We start from the raw sequence: 20,669 nt of genomic DNA on the forward strand, positions 1-20,669 counted from the left end.
AAATAACGAAACATTGTTCTGCTCCAGCTTCACATGGACATTTAAAGCCCATCGTTTATTGAATGAAGACCCAAGCGTCTTGACTTGCCTGGTGGCTCAGATGGTAGTCTGCCTGCAATGTAGGAGACCCAGGTTCGATCCCTGGGTTAGAAGGATCTCCTGGAGAAGGACATGGCAACCCACTTCAGTATTCTTGCCTGAAAAATCCCATGGATGGAGGAGCCCAGTAGGCTACAGTCCATAAAGTCACAAAGAGTTGGACACTACTGAGCAACTTCACTTTCTTTCTTTCCAGGCTTCTTAACATTTTATGTATATTTTCCCACATTCCTCATTCTTTACTGCTGAGTCACCAGGGAAGCCCATAAAAATAATAATCCTTGATAATTAATAACACACATATTTATTCTAGTGTTTTATAATAGTGATGATTAGCAATTTTATTACTATCAATTATCACATATAAAAAAACAAATTCAGATAATTAAAAAGACTAGAATGGCAACTCTTGAAAAAAACAGTGATCAAATGTCAATTTCCTGGTTGTGATCCTGTGCAATCATTGTGTAAGAGGTTACCATTGGGGGAACTGAGTGACAGGCATACAGGGTCTCTCTGAAGGAGTCCTTAGAACTGCATGTGAGTTAACAGTTAACTCAGAAGAAAAAATAAAAGCATACATAATCATTGGAAAAAAAATTGAAAGTGTGTAAGCAGTGGGCTTCCCCAGTGGCTAAAGTGGTAAAAAAAAAAAAAAAAAATCTGTTTTCAAATGCAGGAGACATGAGTTTGATCCCTGGTCAGGAAGATCCCCTGGAGGAAGAAATGGCAACCCACTCCAGAAATTCTTGCCTGGAAAATCCCCATGGACAGAGGAGTCTGGTGGCGATAGTCCATAGCGTCACAGAGTCAGACACGACTGCTGTGCCGGCCTGTCTTCTCCCCAGTGGTGGTGGTGGTTTAGATGCTAAGTTGTGTCCGACTCTTGTGACCCCATGGACTGTAGCCTGCCAGGCTCCTATGTCCATGGGATTCTCTAGGCAAGAATACTGGAGTGGGTTGCCATTTCCTTCTCCAGGGAATCTTCCCTACCCAGGAATTGAACCCAGGTTTCCTGCATTGCAGGCAGATTCTTTACTGACTGAGCTACAAGGGAAGCCTGGAGGGACCTATTATTATGATTATTTTTAATTTAAAGAACTTTGTTTATAATTTATTTCTTCTAGTCTTCTACAGTATTTCTTCTGATTTGAATTTTTATATCCCTTAAGTTCAATGGAAAAAGTGTTTTTAAAATTGTACTGTGAGATAGTATTTTTTTTTTAAACTGGAGTATAACTGCTTTTCAATGCTGTGTTAGTTTCAGCTCTACAACAAAGTGAATCAGCTGTATGTTTACATATATCCACTCCCTCTTGAGCCTCCCTCCCACCCCCATCTCACCCTTTTAGGTCATCACAGAGCACTTGAGTGGAGAAGGCGATGGCACCCCACTCCAGTCCTCTTGCCTGGAGAGTCCCAGGGACGTGGGAGCCTGGTGGGCTGCCATCTATGGGGTCGCTAGGAGTCAGACATGACTGAGTGACTTCACTTTCACTTTCCTGCATTGGAGAAGGAAATGGCAACCCACTCCAGTGTTCTTGCCTGGAGAGTCCCAGGGACGGGGGAGCCTGGTGGGCTGCCGTCTATGGGGTCGCACAGAGTCGGACACGACTGAAGCGACTTGGCAGCAGCAGCGGCACAGCGCTGAGCAGAGCCCCCTGTGCTACACAGCAGCTTCCCATTAACTATTTTACACATGGTAGTGTATCTGTGTAAGAGCTACTCTCCCAGTTCATTCCACCCTCCCCTGCCCCACTGTGTCCACAGTCCATTCTCTACGTCTGTGTCTGTTCCTGCCTTGCAAATAGGTTCATCTATTTAGGTACCTATCATTAACAGTACATTGCTGGGGGGTCTTCCCGTGAGTGTGTGTATGTGCAAACACACACACACAGTACTACTTCCCACATACATTTAATGTTTATTTTTATCACCATGGAGCCATGATGTGTGTCTGCCACACAGCTTGCATTTTTCCCTTGATGTGTCTTCTCGTAGTCTCTCTCCTCACACTCTAAGCCCTGTCTGCTCACCATGCTCCTTCACGCTGTGTCATGTCAAGCCTTGGCACACCCTGTTCCTTCTGCCTAGAGCACTCTTCCTTTCCTGTTTCCCTCCATAGCTTTTAGCGATCTCTCAGGGCTGGGCCAGGTTTCCTTCCGTTGGTTTGGAGCTGTGACATTGGCTGCAGGTTGTTGCCTGCTCAGAGGTGTCTGCCTGTGACCTCTGAGGGGGAAGAAGGCAGAGCTCCTGGCTCGAGGCCTGGTATACAGCAGGCATTCAGGAAATGATTATGCAAGTGAAGAGTCCCTCCCTTGTGAAAACCAGAATTGTGTTTCTGTTATACTGTCGCTGTCTGGCGGAGCAACCTCAGTGTCCCAGGAGCATGTGGCCCAGTATCAAGTCACTTTCCCTGTGCCTCAGATCATCACATGATGTCGCTCACCGCCTGCTGCTTTGACCCCGACAGCCAGAGGGTGGCTTCCGTCTCGTTTGACAGGAGCATCAAGATCTGGGACGTGACGTCACAGACCACGCTGCTCACCATCACCAAGTGAGGAGGCCGGGCAGCATGCTGCGACAGGGAGGTGGGCGGGGTTCACACCCTCCTGGGTTCAGCCTGTGCACCTTCAGCTCCCCAGCTGGCGTGGACGCGGGGCGTCTCCAGCTGTGGTCCGCTGTGGTGCTGCGAGGAGGCTGGAGATGGAGAATGGGAAGGGCACAGGCGAGCAAGGGGAAACCACTCCAGTAAGTCCTCTACATCGGAACCTTCAAGTTGCGAGCTTTCAAAGACGTGAACGTCTGAGCCAGCCCCTGTACGCCAGCTGTTGTACTGTGCTACTGTTCTTTTCAAGGTTCTGTAATAGGAACTGTCTTATTTTTGGTGCTTGTTTTTCCTGTACATATAATTTGTGTGAAAAGTATTGTAAGGCAGTACTATATAGCTGATTGGGTTAGCTGGGTACCTAGGCCAGCTTTGTTGGGCTTAGAAACAAATTGCACTTATGAACACACTCTCAGAACAGAAATTAATCCTCCGTAGGGGACTTACTGTAGTTGTGGCCTGTGGGCTGGGACGGGCCTCAGATGCATTTGTTGCAGTGTGAGCCAACACTGGAAAACATGGTGCTGAGTGCCCCCTGCCTCCCCACATGTGGGTTTCCAGCATCTCCTGCAAAACAAGAAGGTCTGCTCGCTCCGTTTGTGGCCACCAGCACCAGCTGTGTGGGCAGCCCTCCCTAACGGGACCCGGACTCATGGCCTCGGGATGTGTCATCCTGCCCACTTGGCTCAATTATGAGCCCTGCTGGCCTGCGCCAGGCTTTCCCGTGGGTGTCTGGCCAGGGCTTAAGAGTGTGCAGGGTCCCATCCTGAGTGACCTTTGACCTTAGTTTCCTCACCTGCAAACTGAGCCCCGGTGGGGTGTGAAGGAGACAACAGACGGAAGTCCTTAGCGTAGAATGCATGGCGGCCACTCAGCCCCAGCTCTGTTACTGAGACTGGCTTCTGTGGATGCTGGGGTCAGCAGGGGCTGTGGATGCCTGTTCTGCTCGTTAGAGCTGCTCGGCGGTGGCAGTGAAGAGGGTGAGGCAGCTGTGAGCTGGAACTCTGGACGGTGGAAAGGGAAAGAAGGAAACTGTCTACTGGTGTATTTGATTGAACCACATTTGTAAATTTTCTGGAAATGTATTTTTTAGCAGGAAAATACAGAGACAAAGATTCTCAGTGCTGCAGGACAGGGCTGGCTTCCTGGCATGAAATTCTGAAGTTATGCAGGGTCCCACACACAGGAGGGCTCATACTTGGTTGACTGCTCTGTTGTCAACATCTTGAAGTTCTTCACTTTTAAAAATATTTTTACCTATTTATTTGACTGCACCAGGTCTTAGTTGTGGCATGGGAACTCTTATTTGTGGCAAATGGGATCCAGTTCCCTGACCAGGGAGGGAACCCAGACCCCCTGCATTGAAAACTTGGAGTCTTAGCCACTGGACCACCAGGGAAGTCCCCAAATTCTTCATTCTTGAACAAGGGACCTCAAATGCTTTTATTTCAAAAATATGTAATTTGCTTTTTGAAAATGTAAAACATGCAGCACAGTACAAAATTTTGAAGGTACAAAAGAATACAGAGTGAAAAATTCTCTCTTAGCTGTCTCATAACCACTGTTTCCTGAGAAGCCGTCACTTTTCCTCCTTCCTTCCTGCCTGTTGGCTGCCTTTCCCTCTTAACAGTTTTACTGAGATATAATTCACACGCATCCTACAGTTCACCATTTCATGTACATAATTCAGTGGTTTGAGGGATATTATTATTATTTTTAATTGTCTTATATGTACAAAATTTTCAAAGTCATTTTATTGGCATTAATTTCATTTATAATATTGTACGCCCATCACCACTATTTCCAAAACTCTTCTATTACCCAAACAGAAACTCAGTACCCATTGAACAATAATTCCCCACTCCCCTCAATCCTAGTCCCTAGTAACCTAGACAGCATATTAAAAAGTAGAGATATCACTTTGTTGACAAAGATCCATATAGTCAATGCTATGGTTTTTCCAGTAGTCATGTACAGGTGTGAGAGTTGAATCATAAAGGAGGCTGAGTGCTGAAGAACTGATGCTTTTGAACCGTGATGTTGGAGAAGACTCTTGAGAGTCCCCAAGACTACAAGGAGATCAAACCAGCCAGTCCTAAAGGAAATCAACCCTGAGTATTCCTTGGAAGGGCTGGTGTGGAAGCTGAAGCTCCAATACTCTGGCCACCTGATGCGAAGAGCTGACTCATTGGAAAAGACTCTGATGCTGGGAAAGATTGATGGCAGGAGGAGAAGGTGGCAACAGAGGATGAGATGGTTAGATAACATCACTGGTTCATGGACATGAATGTGAGGAAACTCCAGGAGATAGTGGAGGACAGAGGAGCCTGGCATGCTGCAGTTCATAGGGTCAAAAAGAACTGGACGTAATTTAGTGACTGAACAACAGCAAGAAAGTAACCTCTATTTTCTGCCTCTATGAATTTGCTTATTCTAGATATTTCATATGAATAGAATCATACATTATTTTTCCTTTTGTGTCTGGTTGTTTCATTTAGCATAATGTTTTTAAGGTTTATCTAATACATGTTAAAGCATCTATTAGAGTTTCATTCCTTTTAATGACTGAACAGTAGTCCACTGCATGTATATACCACATTTTGTTTATCTGTTAGAGAATCCTTGAGTTGCTTCTGTCTTTTAGCTATTGAAAATAATGCTGCAGTCAATATTGGTGTACAAATATCTGTTCAAGTACCTGCTTTTAATTCTTTTGGCTATATACCTAGGAAACAAATTTCTGGATCATGTCATGATACTGTATATAGCTTTTTGAAAAACTTGGAACTTGCATTGTAATTTTGCAGTGGGCCTTGCAAAATCATATAGCTGTTCTTGCTAGATAATTTTGAAAATCCATACTCTTAACTGATTCTGAAGCTTGCAAGGAACATAGGTACTTAGTTATAATTTTTTAATGTTGTCAAACCTAGTTTAGAAAATTCAGGAGGAGAAGGAAGATCTATTGTACTTACCCGTGTTTTTGCTGACCATGTTCTGTCTTCTGATGTTCCAAGTTTTCCTCTTTCACCATTTTCTATTTAGAAAAATTCCCTTTAGCCATTCCTATAGGGTAGTTTGGATTTCCCTGGTGGCTCAGATGGTAATGGAGAAGGCAATGGCACCCCACTCCAGTATTCTTGCTTGGAAAATCCCATGGGTGGAGGAGCCTGGTGGGCTGCAGGCCATGGGATCGCAAAGTCGGACACGACTGAGCAACTTCACTTTCACTTTTCACTCTCATGTATTGGAGAAGGAAATGGCAACCCACTCTGGTGTTCTTGCCTCAAGAATCCAAGGGACAGAAGAGGCTGGTAGGCTGCCATCTCTGGAGTCGCACAGAGTTCGACACGACTGAAGTGACTTAGCAGCAGCAGCAGATGGTAAAGCGTCTGCCTACAATGCGGGAGACCTGGGTTCGATCCCTGGGTTGGGAAGATCCCCTGGAGAAGGAAATGGCAACCCACTCCAATGCTCTTGCCTGGAGAATCCCATGGATGGAGGAGCCTGGTGGGCTACAGTCCATGGGGTAGCAAAAAGTCGGGCACAACTGAGCGACTTTGTAGGGTAGTTCTGAGGAAAACAAATTCTCTTAAATTTTCCTTCATCTGAAAACGTCTTGATCCTCCCATCATTCCTGCAGGATATTTTTGATGGATATAGAAATCTGGATTGACAGTTGTTTTCTTTCCTCATCTGAATGCTATCATGTCGCTTTTTTTCTGGCGTCCATGGTTTCTGATGGGGAATCCACTATCATTCAAATTGTTCTTTCCCTATAAGTAAGGGGTCATTTCTCTTTTACTGCTTTCAAGATTTTTTTTCTGTCCCTACTTTGCAAAAGTAGAATTATATTGTGTCTGAATATAGATTTCTTCGAGTTTATCCCACTTGGGATTCACTCAGCTTTTTGAATCTGTTCTTTGCCAAATTTGGTAAAATTCCAGACATAATTTCTTTGATTATTTCTTCAGCTCTATCTTATTTCTCCTTTTCTTCTGAGATGCTGATGCCCCAAATGTTAGATATTTCATTATATTCTCGTAGGTTCCTAAGGCTCTCTCTCTCTCTCTTTTTTTCATTCTGTTTTCGAATTGGTTAATTTATAGTGTCTGTCTTCATATTTACTGATTATTTCCTATGTCATTTCTATAGAATTTTACTTTTTGGTTGTTGTTATTGTATTTTTCAGTTTTAAAATTTCCATTTGGTCATTCTTTATATCTTCTATTTGCAAAGCTTCCAATCTTTTTGGTTATTTTAAACACAATTATAATTGTCCATTAGAGCATTTTTATGCATGCATGCTAGGTCACTTCAGTTGTGTCTGACTCTTTGTGATCCTATGTAGGCTCCTCTGTCCATGGGGATTCTCCAGGCAAGAATACTGGGGTGGGTTGCCATTTCCTTCTCCAAGGGATCTTCCTGACCCAGGGATTGAACCTGTCTCTCGTGCTTCCTGTTCTGCAGGCAGATTCTTTACCCCTGAGCCACTGGGAAAGCCCTAGAGCATTTTTATGATGGCTGCTTAAAAATCTTTGTCAGATAATTCTAATGTCTGTATTATCTAGGTATTGACATCTGTTGACTCTCTCATTCATGTTGAGATTTTCCTGGCTCTTACTTAGTATGATGAGTGAATTTCAGTTTCATCTCAGACATTTTGGGTATTATGAGACTCTTAATGTTGTTTAAATCTTCTGTTTTAGCAGGCTACTTCATTAGAACCTGGCAAGAGTGGCAGTCTAGACACCCTCTCAGCCTTTGCTGACAGTGCTGGGGATGGGATTGCAGTTTTCCCTAAGATTTTTGGTTGGAGTAAGGCAGGTATTGTCCAAAGGTTTTCTAGAGGTCTAAAGGTTACTAGGCTATCTCTTTGGCTAGGAAGAACAGGCTTTTCTTGGGAGCCTTTTATCCAGTCCCCATTGTTTTGGAGGTTGCAGCTTCCCCAGTACTCAGTTCAGGATATAAGAAGCAAAAAGAAAATTGTAGGTACTCAACAGCATGCCATCCTTGGGTCCCAAGATTCTTAGCTAGTCTGCCTTTTCTTCTCCACTGTTCACAGTTTTATATTTGCTCTATAAATGCCCAAGTTTCTTCAGTTCAGTTCAGTTCAGTCGCTCAGTCGTGTCCGACTCTTTGCGACCCCATGAATCGCAGCACGCCAGGCCTCCCTGTCCATTACCAACTCCTGGAGTTCACTCAGACTCACGTCCATCGAGTCAGTGATGCCATCCAGCCATTTCATCCTCTGTCGTCCCCTTTTCCTCCTGCCCCCAATCCCTCCCAGCATCAGGGTCTTTTCCAATGAGTCAACTCTTTGCATGAGGTGGCCAAAGTACTGGAGTTTCAGCTTTAGCATCATTCCTTCCAAAGAAATCCCAGGGCTGATCTCCTCCTTCAGAATGGGTTGGTTGGATCTCCTTGCAGTCCAAGGGACTCTCAAGAGTCTTCTCCAACACCACAGTTCAAAAGCATCAATTCTTCAGCACTCAGCTTTCTTCACAGTCCAACTCTCACATCCATACATGACCACTAGAAAAACCATAGCCTTGACTAGATGGACCTTTGTTGGCAAAGTAATGTCTCTGCTTTTCAATATGCTATCTAGGTTGGTCATAACTTTCCTTCCAAGGAGTAAGCGTCTTTTAATTTCATGGCTGCAGTCACCATCTGCAGTGATTTTGGAGCCCCAAAAAACTAAAGTCTGACACTGTTTCCACTGTTTCCCCATCTATTTCCCATGAAGTGATGGGACCAGATGCCATGATCTTCATTTTCTGAATGTTGAGCTTTAAGCCAACTTTTTCACTCTCCACTTTCACTTTCATCAAGAGGCTCTTTAGTTCCTCTTCACTTTCTGCCATAAGGGTGGTGTCATCTGCATATCTGAGGTTACTGATATTTCTCCTGGCAATCTTGATTCCAGCTAGTGCTTCTTCCAGCCCAGCATTTCTCATGATGTACTCTGCATATAATTTAAATAAGCAGGGTGACAGTATACAGCCTTGACGTACTCCTTTTCCTATTTGGAACCAGTCTGTTGTTCCATGTCCAGTTCTAACTGTTGCTTCCTGACCTGCATACAGATTTCTCAAGAGGCAGGTCAGGTGGTCTCATATTCCCATCTCTTTCAGATTTTCCACAGTGTATTGTGATCCACACAGTCAAAGGCTTTGGCATAGTCAATAAAGCAGAAATAGATGTTTTTCTGGAACTCTCTTGCTTTTTCCATGATCCAGCAGATGTTGGCAATTTGATCTCTGGTTCCTCTGCGTTTTCTAAAACCAGCTTGAAAATCTGGAAGTTCACGGTACATGTATTGCTGAAGCCTTGCTTGGAGAATTTTGAGCATTACTTTACTAGCGTGTGAGATGAGTGCAATTGTGCAGTAGTTTGAGCATTCTTTGGCATTGCCTTTCTTTGGGATTGGAATGAAAACTGACCTTTTCCAGTCCTGTGGCCAAGGTTCGTAGCTGTGCTTAACAGGAGGAATAGGGAGCAGTGTATTGACTCCGTCTTGTCCAGAACTGCAAGGGCAACACAAACACTTTCCCCAAACTTTTGTACTAAATAAAATGGTCTTTTATGATACACGGAACTTATCTGAAATGAGAGTCCCATCCTGGAGTAGAGTCAGTGACAAATTTTGGATTCAGAGGAGGGCTGGCTATTTACCTCCTCCAGTAAATGCTGGGATGGTTCTTAACCCACCAGGCACTGGGACTTGGACATTTTAAGCCTGGAGACCACTGAGAAGCTGACTTTTCTTCTCCTTTGATCCTACTCAGTTTGTATACTTCAAAGAACCCACACAGAGTCTAAAACTCTGACTTGGGTGCTAGAAAACAATTTATTCAACCTCTTCTTCAGTTTGAATTGATATTATAATCCAGGCTACTCAGATGCTCAATTGTGTTCATAGTTTAGATTGAAAACCCTATTTGTTACAGGAGATGAGAATCATAGGGAAAATACTTTGAGGATCATGAAACAAAACAAAAAGCAGAATTCTGACGATTTTTTTTTTTCCTAAAAGATAAGATAGTCTGGGCTTCCCTGGAGGCTCAGTGGCAAAGAATCTGCCTGCCAATGCAGGAGCCATCGATTAGGTCTCTGATCCGGGAAGACTCCGCATGCTGTGGGGCAACTAAGCCTGTGTGCTACAGCTATGGAGCTTGTACTCTAGAGCCCAGAAGCCGCAGCTGTTGAGCCTACAGACCACAACTTCTGAAACCCGCTCACCTAGAGCCCATTCTCTGCAACAGGAGAAGCCACAGCAATGAGAAGTCCTCACACCACAACTAGAGAGTAGCCCCCACTCGCCACAACTAGAGAAAGCCCATGAAGCAACAAAGACCCAACACAGCCAAAAATAAATAAAATTTAAAAAGACATTTAAAAATTGAGAATAAATAGCCCCAAACTTTACTAATTAAATGCCCAACATTAAAATATACTTTAGTGGCACTGAAGAAAGATAAGGAGAGAGGGAGAGGGAAAAAGAGAGCATTTGGTGTGAGGAGAAGTAAGGGGAGTGAGTGAGAGAGGGGTGGTGAAGATGAGGGGAAGGAGCCACGCCCCCCTGCCCGTGACAGAAAGGAGGGGAAGTGGGGAGCAGAGGAGACCCACCTTAAACCTGAAAGGCTATTAGTCCATTAACTATCACAGACAATGTTTCCACCTGCTCTTTTTTTCTGAAGCCTCAAGCAGCTCTGAATAGGGTGGTGGTTCTCTTGTGCCCCCGTGGACATTTGGCAGTGTCTGGGGGACATTCTTTGGTTGTGATAATTGGGTATGGAGGCTACCAGCATGTGCTAAGGGGTGCCCAGGGATGTTGCTAAACATCCTACAATGCATAGGACATCCCCCTACCACAAAAAAATATCCAGTCAAAAAGATCAATATTGCCATTATTGGGACCTCCTGGAATAGTGTAACATAGTTAGATTAATTAATATTTGGATCATAGTAAGCAGTGATCAAACAAGTGATATCCATTAAGTCACAAGGCATCAGCTCCAATGCCCATTCCACTCACCTCCACTTTAAATATGTCTCTGGATTCTCCAGGAGTGACATGCTAATGTGTGAACCCTCTCATATGTATTGCAGGGCACATAACAATGCCATCTCAAACTGTTGTTTCACCTTCAGTGGCCATTTCCTGTGTACAAGCTCCTGGGATAAAACCTTGAAAATATGGAATGTCCATACTGGGGAGTTTCGAAACCGTGGAGCCTGTGTGACTCTGATGCAGGGCCATGAAGGTTGCGTGAGCTCCTGCCACTTTGCCAGAGACGGTGAGTAATTAACACATCAAAGGATTCCACACCGTGGGACTGCTGGGGCCAAGCTCCTCATGTTCCATTCACATGGACCCTCCTTAGGACAGAAAGGCTTTCCAATGATGCCCACAGCGAGGGTGGATTTATTTTCCTCAAGAATCAGGAGAGAGATGCACAAGTTTGCAAGTGACAGACACTCAGCTTGATGTAGCCAAGGCAACAGAGTATCTATTAAGTTCTGTAATGAGGAGTCCAAGAGCTGATCGCCCTTCAGGAGTAGCTGGATCCAGACACTCAGACAATGCTCTCAGGAAGCCAACTCTTCCACTGTGCCCACCCCACCCCCCGCCCAGCTCCGTTTCTCTTCTGTATTGACCTTTCTCCTCAGAGAGGCAAAGATGGCCTCTGGTGGTCCAGGCCAACAACGGTTTTGGCTACTGACAGTCCTAGAGGAAGAGAGACCCTCTTTCTGATGGCACCCACATAAGTCCCAGGGAAGACTCCCATTGGTTCAGCTGACACATACCCATCTGTGAACCCGCCCCTTTCACAGGGAATGGAAGTCTCTGATTGGCCAGGCCTGGGAATCTTACCCATCCTTGGAGCTTGAGGTCAGTGTCGTGCCTTCTGAACCAGAGGCACTGAGAATAGTGAGGGGTGTTTCCCCATGGGACATTGTGGAGCCTTCCTGATAAAGAGGCATAGATGCGACCAGGAACAATGACAGGAAACAGCCAGGAGCAGCTGGCTTCAGTGAGGGCCATGACTGTTCCTGACATCCAGGAGCCAAAATGTTGTGCTCCCCAATCCTGGTGGGGAGTGGGGTTTGCTCTGTGTGACAGGGGCTGGGGGCGGGATGCTACCCAACCAATACGCACATAGTCAGGGCCTGACTTGTGACATGTTTCCTTCTTCAGAAGTAGCATCTCTATAAGTCAGACCCTCCTATGAGGTATCCCACCAGCTTCTGTCTTTGGCTTTCTATTTAGGTTTCAGAGTTGTATATAGTCAGTTGTCACTATTTGCAGATTCTGTATTTGTGAAGTTACCTACTGGGTAAAGTTTATTTGTAACCCTAAAATCAATACTTACGGCACTTTTGCAGCCATCCATGGATACGTGCAGAGCAGCCACGAATTTGCCATATACACGTGTTCCCAACTGAGATTGAATGAGGTGACCCTCTGCCTTCTTTCAGTTCTCTTATCATAAGATGTCTTTTTTGTGATCTATTTAGTTCCACTTTTTTTTTCCATTTTGTGCTTTTTGCTTATGATTTTGCTGTTTAAAGAGGCCCCCAAACATAGTGCTGTAGTACTGTCCAGGATCCTAACTGTGTGAAGCCTGTGATGTGCTTTACAGGGAAACACAAGTTAGGTAAGCATTGTTCAGGCATGAGTTATAATGCCAGGGGCTATGGATTCAATGTTAACAAATAAGCAGTATGTGTTAAATAAGGCATCTGTAAACAGAATCAGACAGAAAACAAAGTTAAGAATTGATTGGCTGATGAAAATGTTATGACCAGAGGCTCACTGGAACTTAACCCCACATTTTCCCTATGGCCAGTCATTCATTGAGTGTTTGAGATGACTTTGTAGAGCATAACTACCATGAACATTGAGAAAAAGTGAAAGTGTTAGTTGCTCAGTCGTGTCCAACTCTTTTCGACCCCATGGACTGTACCTCACTAGGCTCCTCTGTCCATGGGATTTTCCAGGCAAGAATACTGGAGTGGGTTGCCATTCCTTTCTCCAGAGGACCTTCTCAACCCAGGAATCGGACCTGGGTCTTCTGCGTTGCAGGTAGATTCTTTACCATCTGAGCCACCAAGGAAGCCCAACTCTAACTGACTGGGGGTTCTTGAGTCACACCAAGAAGAGGGTTGAGTGTCCTCAGCCACAGTGGCACCTCACAGATGCATCCTCAGCCTGCCTTGGCCTCACCAGAGGAGGAAGCAGTTGGCTGAGGAAGGTTACCCCCTGAGATGCTTTCATTTGTGTTCCAGCCTCTTTTCTCGTGTCTGGAGGGTTCGACAAGACCGTGGCTATTTGGGATGTAGAAGAAGGCTACCGGAAGCTCTCCTTGAAGGTACCAATGCCAGTATCAGATAGAAGATCTGAGCGTCATTCTTTTTTTAAAAAAATATATATATTTATTTTATTTCTTTGTTTGACTGTGCTAGGTCTTAGTTGTAGCACATGGGATCTTTTTTTCAGTTGCAGCATGCTGGATCTTTGGGCTTCCCAGGTGGCACAAGTGGTAGAGAACCCTCCTGTCAGTGCAGAAGACATGGGTTTGATTCTTGAGTTGGGAAGATCCCCTGGAGAAGGAAATGGCAACCCACTCCAGTATTCTTACCTGGAAAACTCCATGGACAGAGGAGCCTGGCGGGCTACAATCCCTGGGATCGCAAAAGAGTCGGACACGAAAAAAAAAAAAAAAAGAGTCGGACACGACTCAGCACCCACAAGGAACTAGTAAGTAAGCTGGATCTTTAGTTGTGACATGTGAGATCTAGTTCCCTGACCAGGGATTAAACTGGGTCCCCAGCACAGGGAACGCGGAGTCTTAACCACTGGACCACCAGGGAAGTCCCTGAGCTTCATTCTTTAGTCATTTCATATTGGGTGCTGGGGATACAACAGTGAGACAGACCTAAATATTCCCAACGGAACTGACACCTCTGTGGGGAATGACAGACAAGAAAACCAGCAAACACATCCTCAACAGTGATGAGCGACACAGAGAACCCACAACAGGGTGATGTAATAGACTCCAGGGATTAATCCATAGTGGGTGGGTCAGGAGGGCCTCTCGGAGAAGGTGGCATTTGAGCTGAGAACTGGAGGGCAAGGAAAGACTGGATGAGTGAGGATCTTGGGGAAAGACATTCCAGGAAAGTGGAGCAGTAAAGGCAAAAACTCTGAGTAGGGGCTGTGTCTGCAAATGGCAGGAATCCCTATGCAGAGGAATGAATGTCATCATGAGGCGTGCACAGACAGCTGTGAGTTCCAGAATGGTGGGTGTCGACTGGGTGCTTTTGGCTGCAAGTTAGAGGAGACTCAACTCCAAGTGGCTTTGTGATATGGAGGTGGATTATTCAGCACAGCGAGAATCCAGAGGGTAGGCAGTTCCAGAACTGGTGCCTCTGCTCCAGTTGCCCCCGTGCCAAGATTTTTGCACACTCCTTGGTCTTGTGATCGCGTGGCCACCTTTGCGTGTGAATGCAGGAGACGCCCAGGGGTGTTCTGTGTCTCCCTCTTCTCTGTGGGTTTGGAGAGGCCAGGGGAGCTTACATCATAGCACATAAACATTCAACCTCACTGTGGTTAAAAGTCCCTTTTGCTCCCACCAGGTCATTCTTCTCTCCGCTTTCCCTTCTCTCCTCTCTCTATTATTCTACCCTCAAATTCCTGCCCTGTTGTTAAATGCACAGCAGTTTAACCTAACTCTTACTTCTTTTCTTCTTACCATACCTCACCATCCACCTCTTTCCATTTGGGAAAGACCAAAGAATGAAAAAGATGCTGACATGGAGCTCCAACATCATTAAGTGTCTGAACCAGCAAGTATTTATCTCCTCTAAACTCCATTTACTGGAGGAAATTAACCCCATGTACTTAAGTCACAGTGGGTAGATTTGCAGTTACTTGAAGCCAAATGCTCCCTTAGCAATAGGACTACTGAGTGATATTTCCTAGAACAAAGAAAGCAGACAAAAAACTGCAAAATGTGCTCTGTGACCAGCTGGGAATATAATTTTTTTCCCATTGTGTTAAGCACCAGAGTACTATTTAAAAAAACACATATGGTGCTGTGAAATACACATGAATCACAAGCCTTTACACTTTGTAGACCTTAAATGTCTTGGGTGAAACCAGGGACACACAATTAGTTGCTTTCAAAACCAGGCAATGTTGAATTCTTGACTTTGTTTTTCAGTTCTTGTTGTTCTTTCAAAGGTGTTTTTTTCCCCTCTAGTCCTCTTAAAACTCTACTTTTCTTCAGGGCCATAATGACTGGGTGATGGATGTTTCCATTAGCAACAACAAGAAATGGATCCTTTCTGCTTCAAAGGTAAAAGTGGCCAACCTTTCAGTGACTTAAAATCTCTATTACATTTGTGAGAATTGTTGTTAGCAGAAATGTACTGTCAAGTAAGATCCCTGAGCATTTCAGTCTAAAAGCCACACCTGGCCAGGCTGTCCCCATCCACGGAGCTGCCTGAAAATGTGGAAACTGGGTCTTTCCATTTGCTCAGGTGAGAAGTTGCCAGGTATTTCTCTGCACCATCGTTATTTGAACTTTGTTGGAGCAAGAGCCTGTTCAAACTGGCAAATGATGGACCCAACTGGGGGCTTTGGAGGGAAAGGGGTCAGCTTGTGGATAAGCAGATCACTCTGAGGTTCCAGGAGGGTCTTCCCTCTCTACTCTCTGCATCCTTTGATTCCCATGCCAAGGGCACATAATGACCAGCCTGGGACATCCTGAGGGCTGTCCTCCATGTGTGAGCACCAAAGAAGTAGGGTCCCACCTTGTCCCCCAACCTTAATTAGAATCATCTCATTCTCTAGATTGGGGGTTTCTAAGTGTATAAAAATGTGGATAAGACCCTGCCTGCCACGATCAACTTGTTAGAGAGCCAATGCAGGAGACTGCAACACCTGATTAAAAAAAAAAAAAGAACAATAATATAATACATAATAAAAATTTTATGCCAATGTGTTGTTACTTTAGCATAAAAATATGAAAAATGATTATGTCAATTATATCACAATAAAGCTAGAAAAAGTAAAAATACAAGCAAAGTATCAAAAGAGTATTTATTTAAAAATATTTACTTTTCTGTCACATAAATACAATTATTTAAACAAAATAACACTTGAACTAGTCAATAACAGTATTAGTAGTAACCAATAATAGGATAATTAAGCAAATATGGTTAAGAAAAATATGCTTTGTGATATTTCTTTCTGTCTTTTGATATAGCAATTTATTTTGACTAAAAAAAGACTTTATTGGTTATTTAAAAGATTTTTTTAAGTTTTTTTATGTGGATCACTAAAAAAAAATCTGTATTGAATTTGTTACAATATTATTTCTGTATTATGTTTTGGTATTTTTGGCTGCAAGGCATATGGGATCTTAGCTTCCCTGACCCAGGATCAAACCTACACTCCTTGCATTGGAAGGCAAAGTCTTAACCACTGGACCACCAGGGAAGTCCCTTTATTGATTAGTTAAAATTTACAGACTATATTATTGTACATTCTTAAGATATATAAATGTAAAACTTTTTAAAAAGAGAATATAAATACAGTAAGATTGGTTAGACAGATACTTTATGTATTTATCTTTTCCAGCTTTATTGATATATAATTGATATGTAACATCGTGTCAGATTAAGAGGTACAAGGTGTGATTTGATGCACATATATATTGCAAATGCTTGCCACCATTTGTACTGTGCTAAGTTGCTTCAATCATGTCCCACTCTTTGTGAACCTATGGGCTGTAGCCCACCAGGCTCCTCTGTCCATGGGATTCTCCAGGCAAGAATACTGGAGCGGGTTGCCATACCTTCCTCCAGGGAATCTTCCCGAGCCAGGTATCAAACCCAGTTCTCCTTGCAGGCAGATTCTTCACCGCTGAGCCAGCGGGGAAGCCCAGTTGTTAGTTGCTCAGTTGTGTCTGACTCTTTGCAAGTCTATGGACTATAGTCTGCCAGGTTCCTCCTCCGTCCATGGAAATCTCCAGGCAAGAATAATGGAGTGGGTAGCCATTTCCTTCTCCGGGAGATCTTCCCAACCCAGGGATCAAACCCCGGTCTCCTTGTTTTGCACGCGGATTCTTCACTGTTGGAACCACCAGGGAAACCCTCTTACCACCATAGCCTGAGCTCCACCACGTCATATAATTAGCATTTCTATTTTTGTAACAAGAACATTTAAGATCTACTCTGTTAGCATATTTCAAATATATTATACAGGGTTATTATCTGTAATCACCATGCTGTACATTAGAGCCCCAGAACTTGTTAATCTTATAATTGAAAGTTTGTATCCTTTGACCCAAATAGCTCTCCATTTCCCTCCTGCTCCCTCCCAGCCTCTGGTAACTGCTACTCTACTCTCTGTTTTTATAAATTTCTTTCTTTTCTTTTTTTTTTTTAAGATTCCACATATCATTGAGATCACACAATACTTGTCTTTTTCTGTCTGACTTATTTCATTTAGCATAATGCCCTCAACATTCATCCTTGTCACAAATGGTGGAATGTCCTCATTTCTGATGGCCTAATAATATCCTATACACACACACACACACACACACACACATATATACTACGTCTGCTTTATCCATTCATTCATTGTTGAGTGTTTAGCTTGTTTTCATACCTTGGTTATTATGAGTGATGCTGCAATGAACACGGGGGTGCAGATGTCTCTTTGAGATTCTGTGTTCATTTCCTCTGGATATACACCCAGAAGAGGGATTCCTGGATCATGTGATAGTTCCATTCTCAATTTTTTTTTTGAGGCTCCTCCAAACTTTTTTCCATAGTGCCTATACCAATTTACATTGCAACCTGCAGTTCATAACAGTTCCCTTGTCTCCATATTCTCACCAACACTTAACTTTTTGATATAGCCATTCTAACAGTAAGGTGATAGCTCATTGTGGTTTTGATTTACATTTCCTTAATAATTAGTGATGCTAAGCACACATGTACCTGTTGGTCATTTGTAAGTCTTTTTTGGAAAATTGCTTATTCAGTTTCTCTTTTATTGCTATTGTTGCTATTGAATTCTGTGAGTTTTTTTTAATCAGTTTTGAATATAAATATTTTCTCTTTATGGTTTCAGGGCTTATGTTTAAATCTTTAATTCATATGAGTTATTTTTTTTGAGCTGTATAGATAGGGGTCCAATTTCATTCTTCTCTTCTCTATGTGGTTATCTAGTTCTCCCAGCACCCCTTTTTTGTGGGAGAGGGCGAGGGTGGGATGATTAGGGAGAATGGCATTGAAACATGTATATTATCATATGTGAAACGAATCACCAGTCCAGATTCGATGCATGAGACAGGGTGCTCAGGGCTGGTGCACTGGGATGACCCTGAGGGATGGAATGGGGAGGGAGGTGGCAGGGGGGTTCAGGATGGGGAACACATGTACACCCATGGCTGATTCATGTCAATGTATGGCAAAACCACTACAATATTGTAATTAGCCTCCAATGCAAACAAATAAATTTATATTTAAAAAATCATTTTCTTTTTAAACGTTTATTTTTTAATTAAAGGATCATTGCTTTACAGGGATGATTGTTTTCTGTCAAACCTTAACATGAATCAGCCATAAGTATACATATGTCCCCTCCCTCTTGAAACTCCCTCCCATCTCCCTTCCCACCCCACCCCTCTAGGTTGGCCACAGCCCCTGTTTGAGTCTCCTGAGACATACAGCAAATTCCCATTGACTATCTATTTTATATATGGTAATGTAAGTTTCCCTGTTACTCTCTCCATACATCTCACCCTCTCCTCCCCTCTCCTCAAGACCATAAGACTGGTCTCTATGTCTGTTTCTCCATTTGCTGCCCTGCAAATAAATTCTTCGATACCATCTTTCTAGATTCTGTATATATGCATTAGTATATGATATTTATCTTTCTCTTTCTGACTTACATCACTCTATACAATAGGCTCTAGGTTCATTCACCTCATTAGAGCTGATTCAAATGCGTTCCTTTTTATGGCTAGTAATATTCCACTGTGTACACGATCACAGCTTCTTTATGCATTCGTCTGTTGATGGACACCTAGGTTGCTTCCATGTTCTAGCTATTGTAAATAGTGCTTCAGTGAACAATGGGATACATGTGTCTTTTTCAGTTTTGACTTCCTCAGGGTATATGCCTAGGAGTGGGATTCCCAGCATTACTTTTGAAGAGACTACTCTTTGCCCATTGAGTAGTCTTGGTTTCCTCATCAAATTATTCACTGTATAAGTGAGGGTTTGTTTCTGGGCTCTATTTTTATGCTAGTACCGTATTGTTTTGGAGAAGGAAATGGCAATGCACTCCCGTATTCTTGCCTGGAGAATTCCATGGACAGAGGAACCTGGCGGGCTACAGTCCATGGGGCTGCAATGAGCTGGACACAACTGAGTGACTAGCACACACCATATTGTTTTGGCTACTGTGTTGCTGTTGTTCAGTTGCTCAGTCGTGTCTGACTTGTTGCAACCCATGGACTGCAGCACACCAGGCCTCCCTGTCCTTCACCATCTCCCAGAGCCTGCTCAAACTCATGTCCATTGAGTTAGTGATGCCATCCAACCCTCTCATCCCCTGTCAACCCCTTCTCCTCCTGCCCTCAATCTTCCTCAGCACCAGGGTCTTTTCCAATGAGTTGGCTCCTCACATCAGGTGGCCAAAGGATTGGAGCTTCAGCATCAGTCCTTCCAATGAATATTCAGGATTGATTTCCTTTAGGATTAACTTGTCTCATACTTAAAATCTGTGATTTTATGGTAGGCTAACATTTTAACATCCTTTCTATGACTAGCAATGATAATAGCCATCTTGTAGGCATATGTTTAAGGATGATATCTTCTTCCATTTCTGTAAAACCTCTGTTTTTGTTAGTAGTAAGTGCTTCTGCACATTTTGAGAAAGTTGAAAAATGACTAAAAAAACTTTGCTTGGGAGAGGCCTAACACCACAGGTAAGCAAAGAAGATTCCTTTGTAGGATGTGCAGGCCCTTTGACTGGTAGGATATTTTCATTTATTTTGGTACGTTAATAAATGGAATTTCCCAGAATTCACATTTTGGGAATTTGTAGGAATATGTACATGTCTGAGGAATATGTAGATAGATGAGCAGCATCTGGTTTGTATTTGTGTAAGACGTCAACATGTTTCTGTTTTATATTTTCTACAGTTTCATTAAAATCTTTATAGAAATGAAGATGATATGAAACCCCACCTTTTGAATCAAGTGTCTAAGAGCTAGGGGGAGCTTTTTCATTGTTGTCATTGTCACAGCTGGACAAATCACTCAATATATTGCAGACCAGAGGTCCCTAACCTTTTCGGCACCAGGGACTGCTTTCATGGAAGACAGTTTTCCCATGGACTGGAGTGGGGGATGGTTTCAGGATGATCCAAGCATATTACATTGATTGTGTACTTTATTTCTATTGTTATTACATTGTGATCTATAATGAAATAATTATACACTCACCATAATGCAGACCAGATCATCAGACATTGGATTCTCATAAGGAGTGTGCAACCTACATCCCTCACCTGTGCAGTTCACTGTAGGGTTTTTGTGTCTATGTGAATCTGAAGCCACCACTGATCTGAGAGAAGATGGAGTTCCAGTGATGGGGAGCAACTGTAAACATAGATGAAGCTTCACTGGCCGGCCTGCCACGCACCTCCTGCTATGCAGACCAGTTCCAACAGGCCATGGACCGGTACCATGGCCCAGGGTTTGGGGACCCCTGCTGTAGCGGGCATGGCTGTTGATAAAATCTAACAGCTCTGCACTGTAAGGGCCAGCGTGTATGTCACCAAACTTTCTCCTTTTGTTTGCCCACAGGATATTTACTTGTAAGTGCAAAGTCAGAAAATGAAACATGACTCAGCATGCTATAGTA

General features: G+C 43.5%; 1 protein-coding gene across 1 annotated transcript in view; it reads left to right on the forward strand.

The window, feature by feature from the left end:
- WDR88 (WD repeat domain 88) overlaps positions 1-20,669 on the forward strand; it is a 50,020-nt gene that overhangs the window by 22,968 nt on the left and 6,383 nt on the right. The window contains exons 6-9 of the mRNA XM_069552402.1: positions 2,527-2,656; positions 10,823-11,010; positions 13,004-13,086; positions 15,007-15,075. Of these exons, the coding sequence (XP_069408503.1) occupies positions 2,527-2,656; positions 10,823-11,010; positions 13,004-13,086; positions 15,007-15,075 (470 nt within the window). The remainder of the gene's footprint in view (positions 1-2,526; positions 2,657-10,822; positions 11,011-13,003; positions 13,087-15,006; positions 15,076-20,669) is intronic.

Source organism: Ovis canadensis, chromosome 14, assembly GCF_042477335.2.
Source record: "Ovis canadensis isolate MfBH-ARS-UI-01 breed Bighorn chromosome 14, ARS-UI_OviCan_v2, whole genome shotgun sequence".
Lineage (NCBI taxonomy): Eukaryota > Metazoa > Chordata > Mammalia > Artiodactyla > Bovidae > Ovis > Ovis canadensis.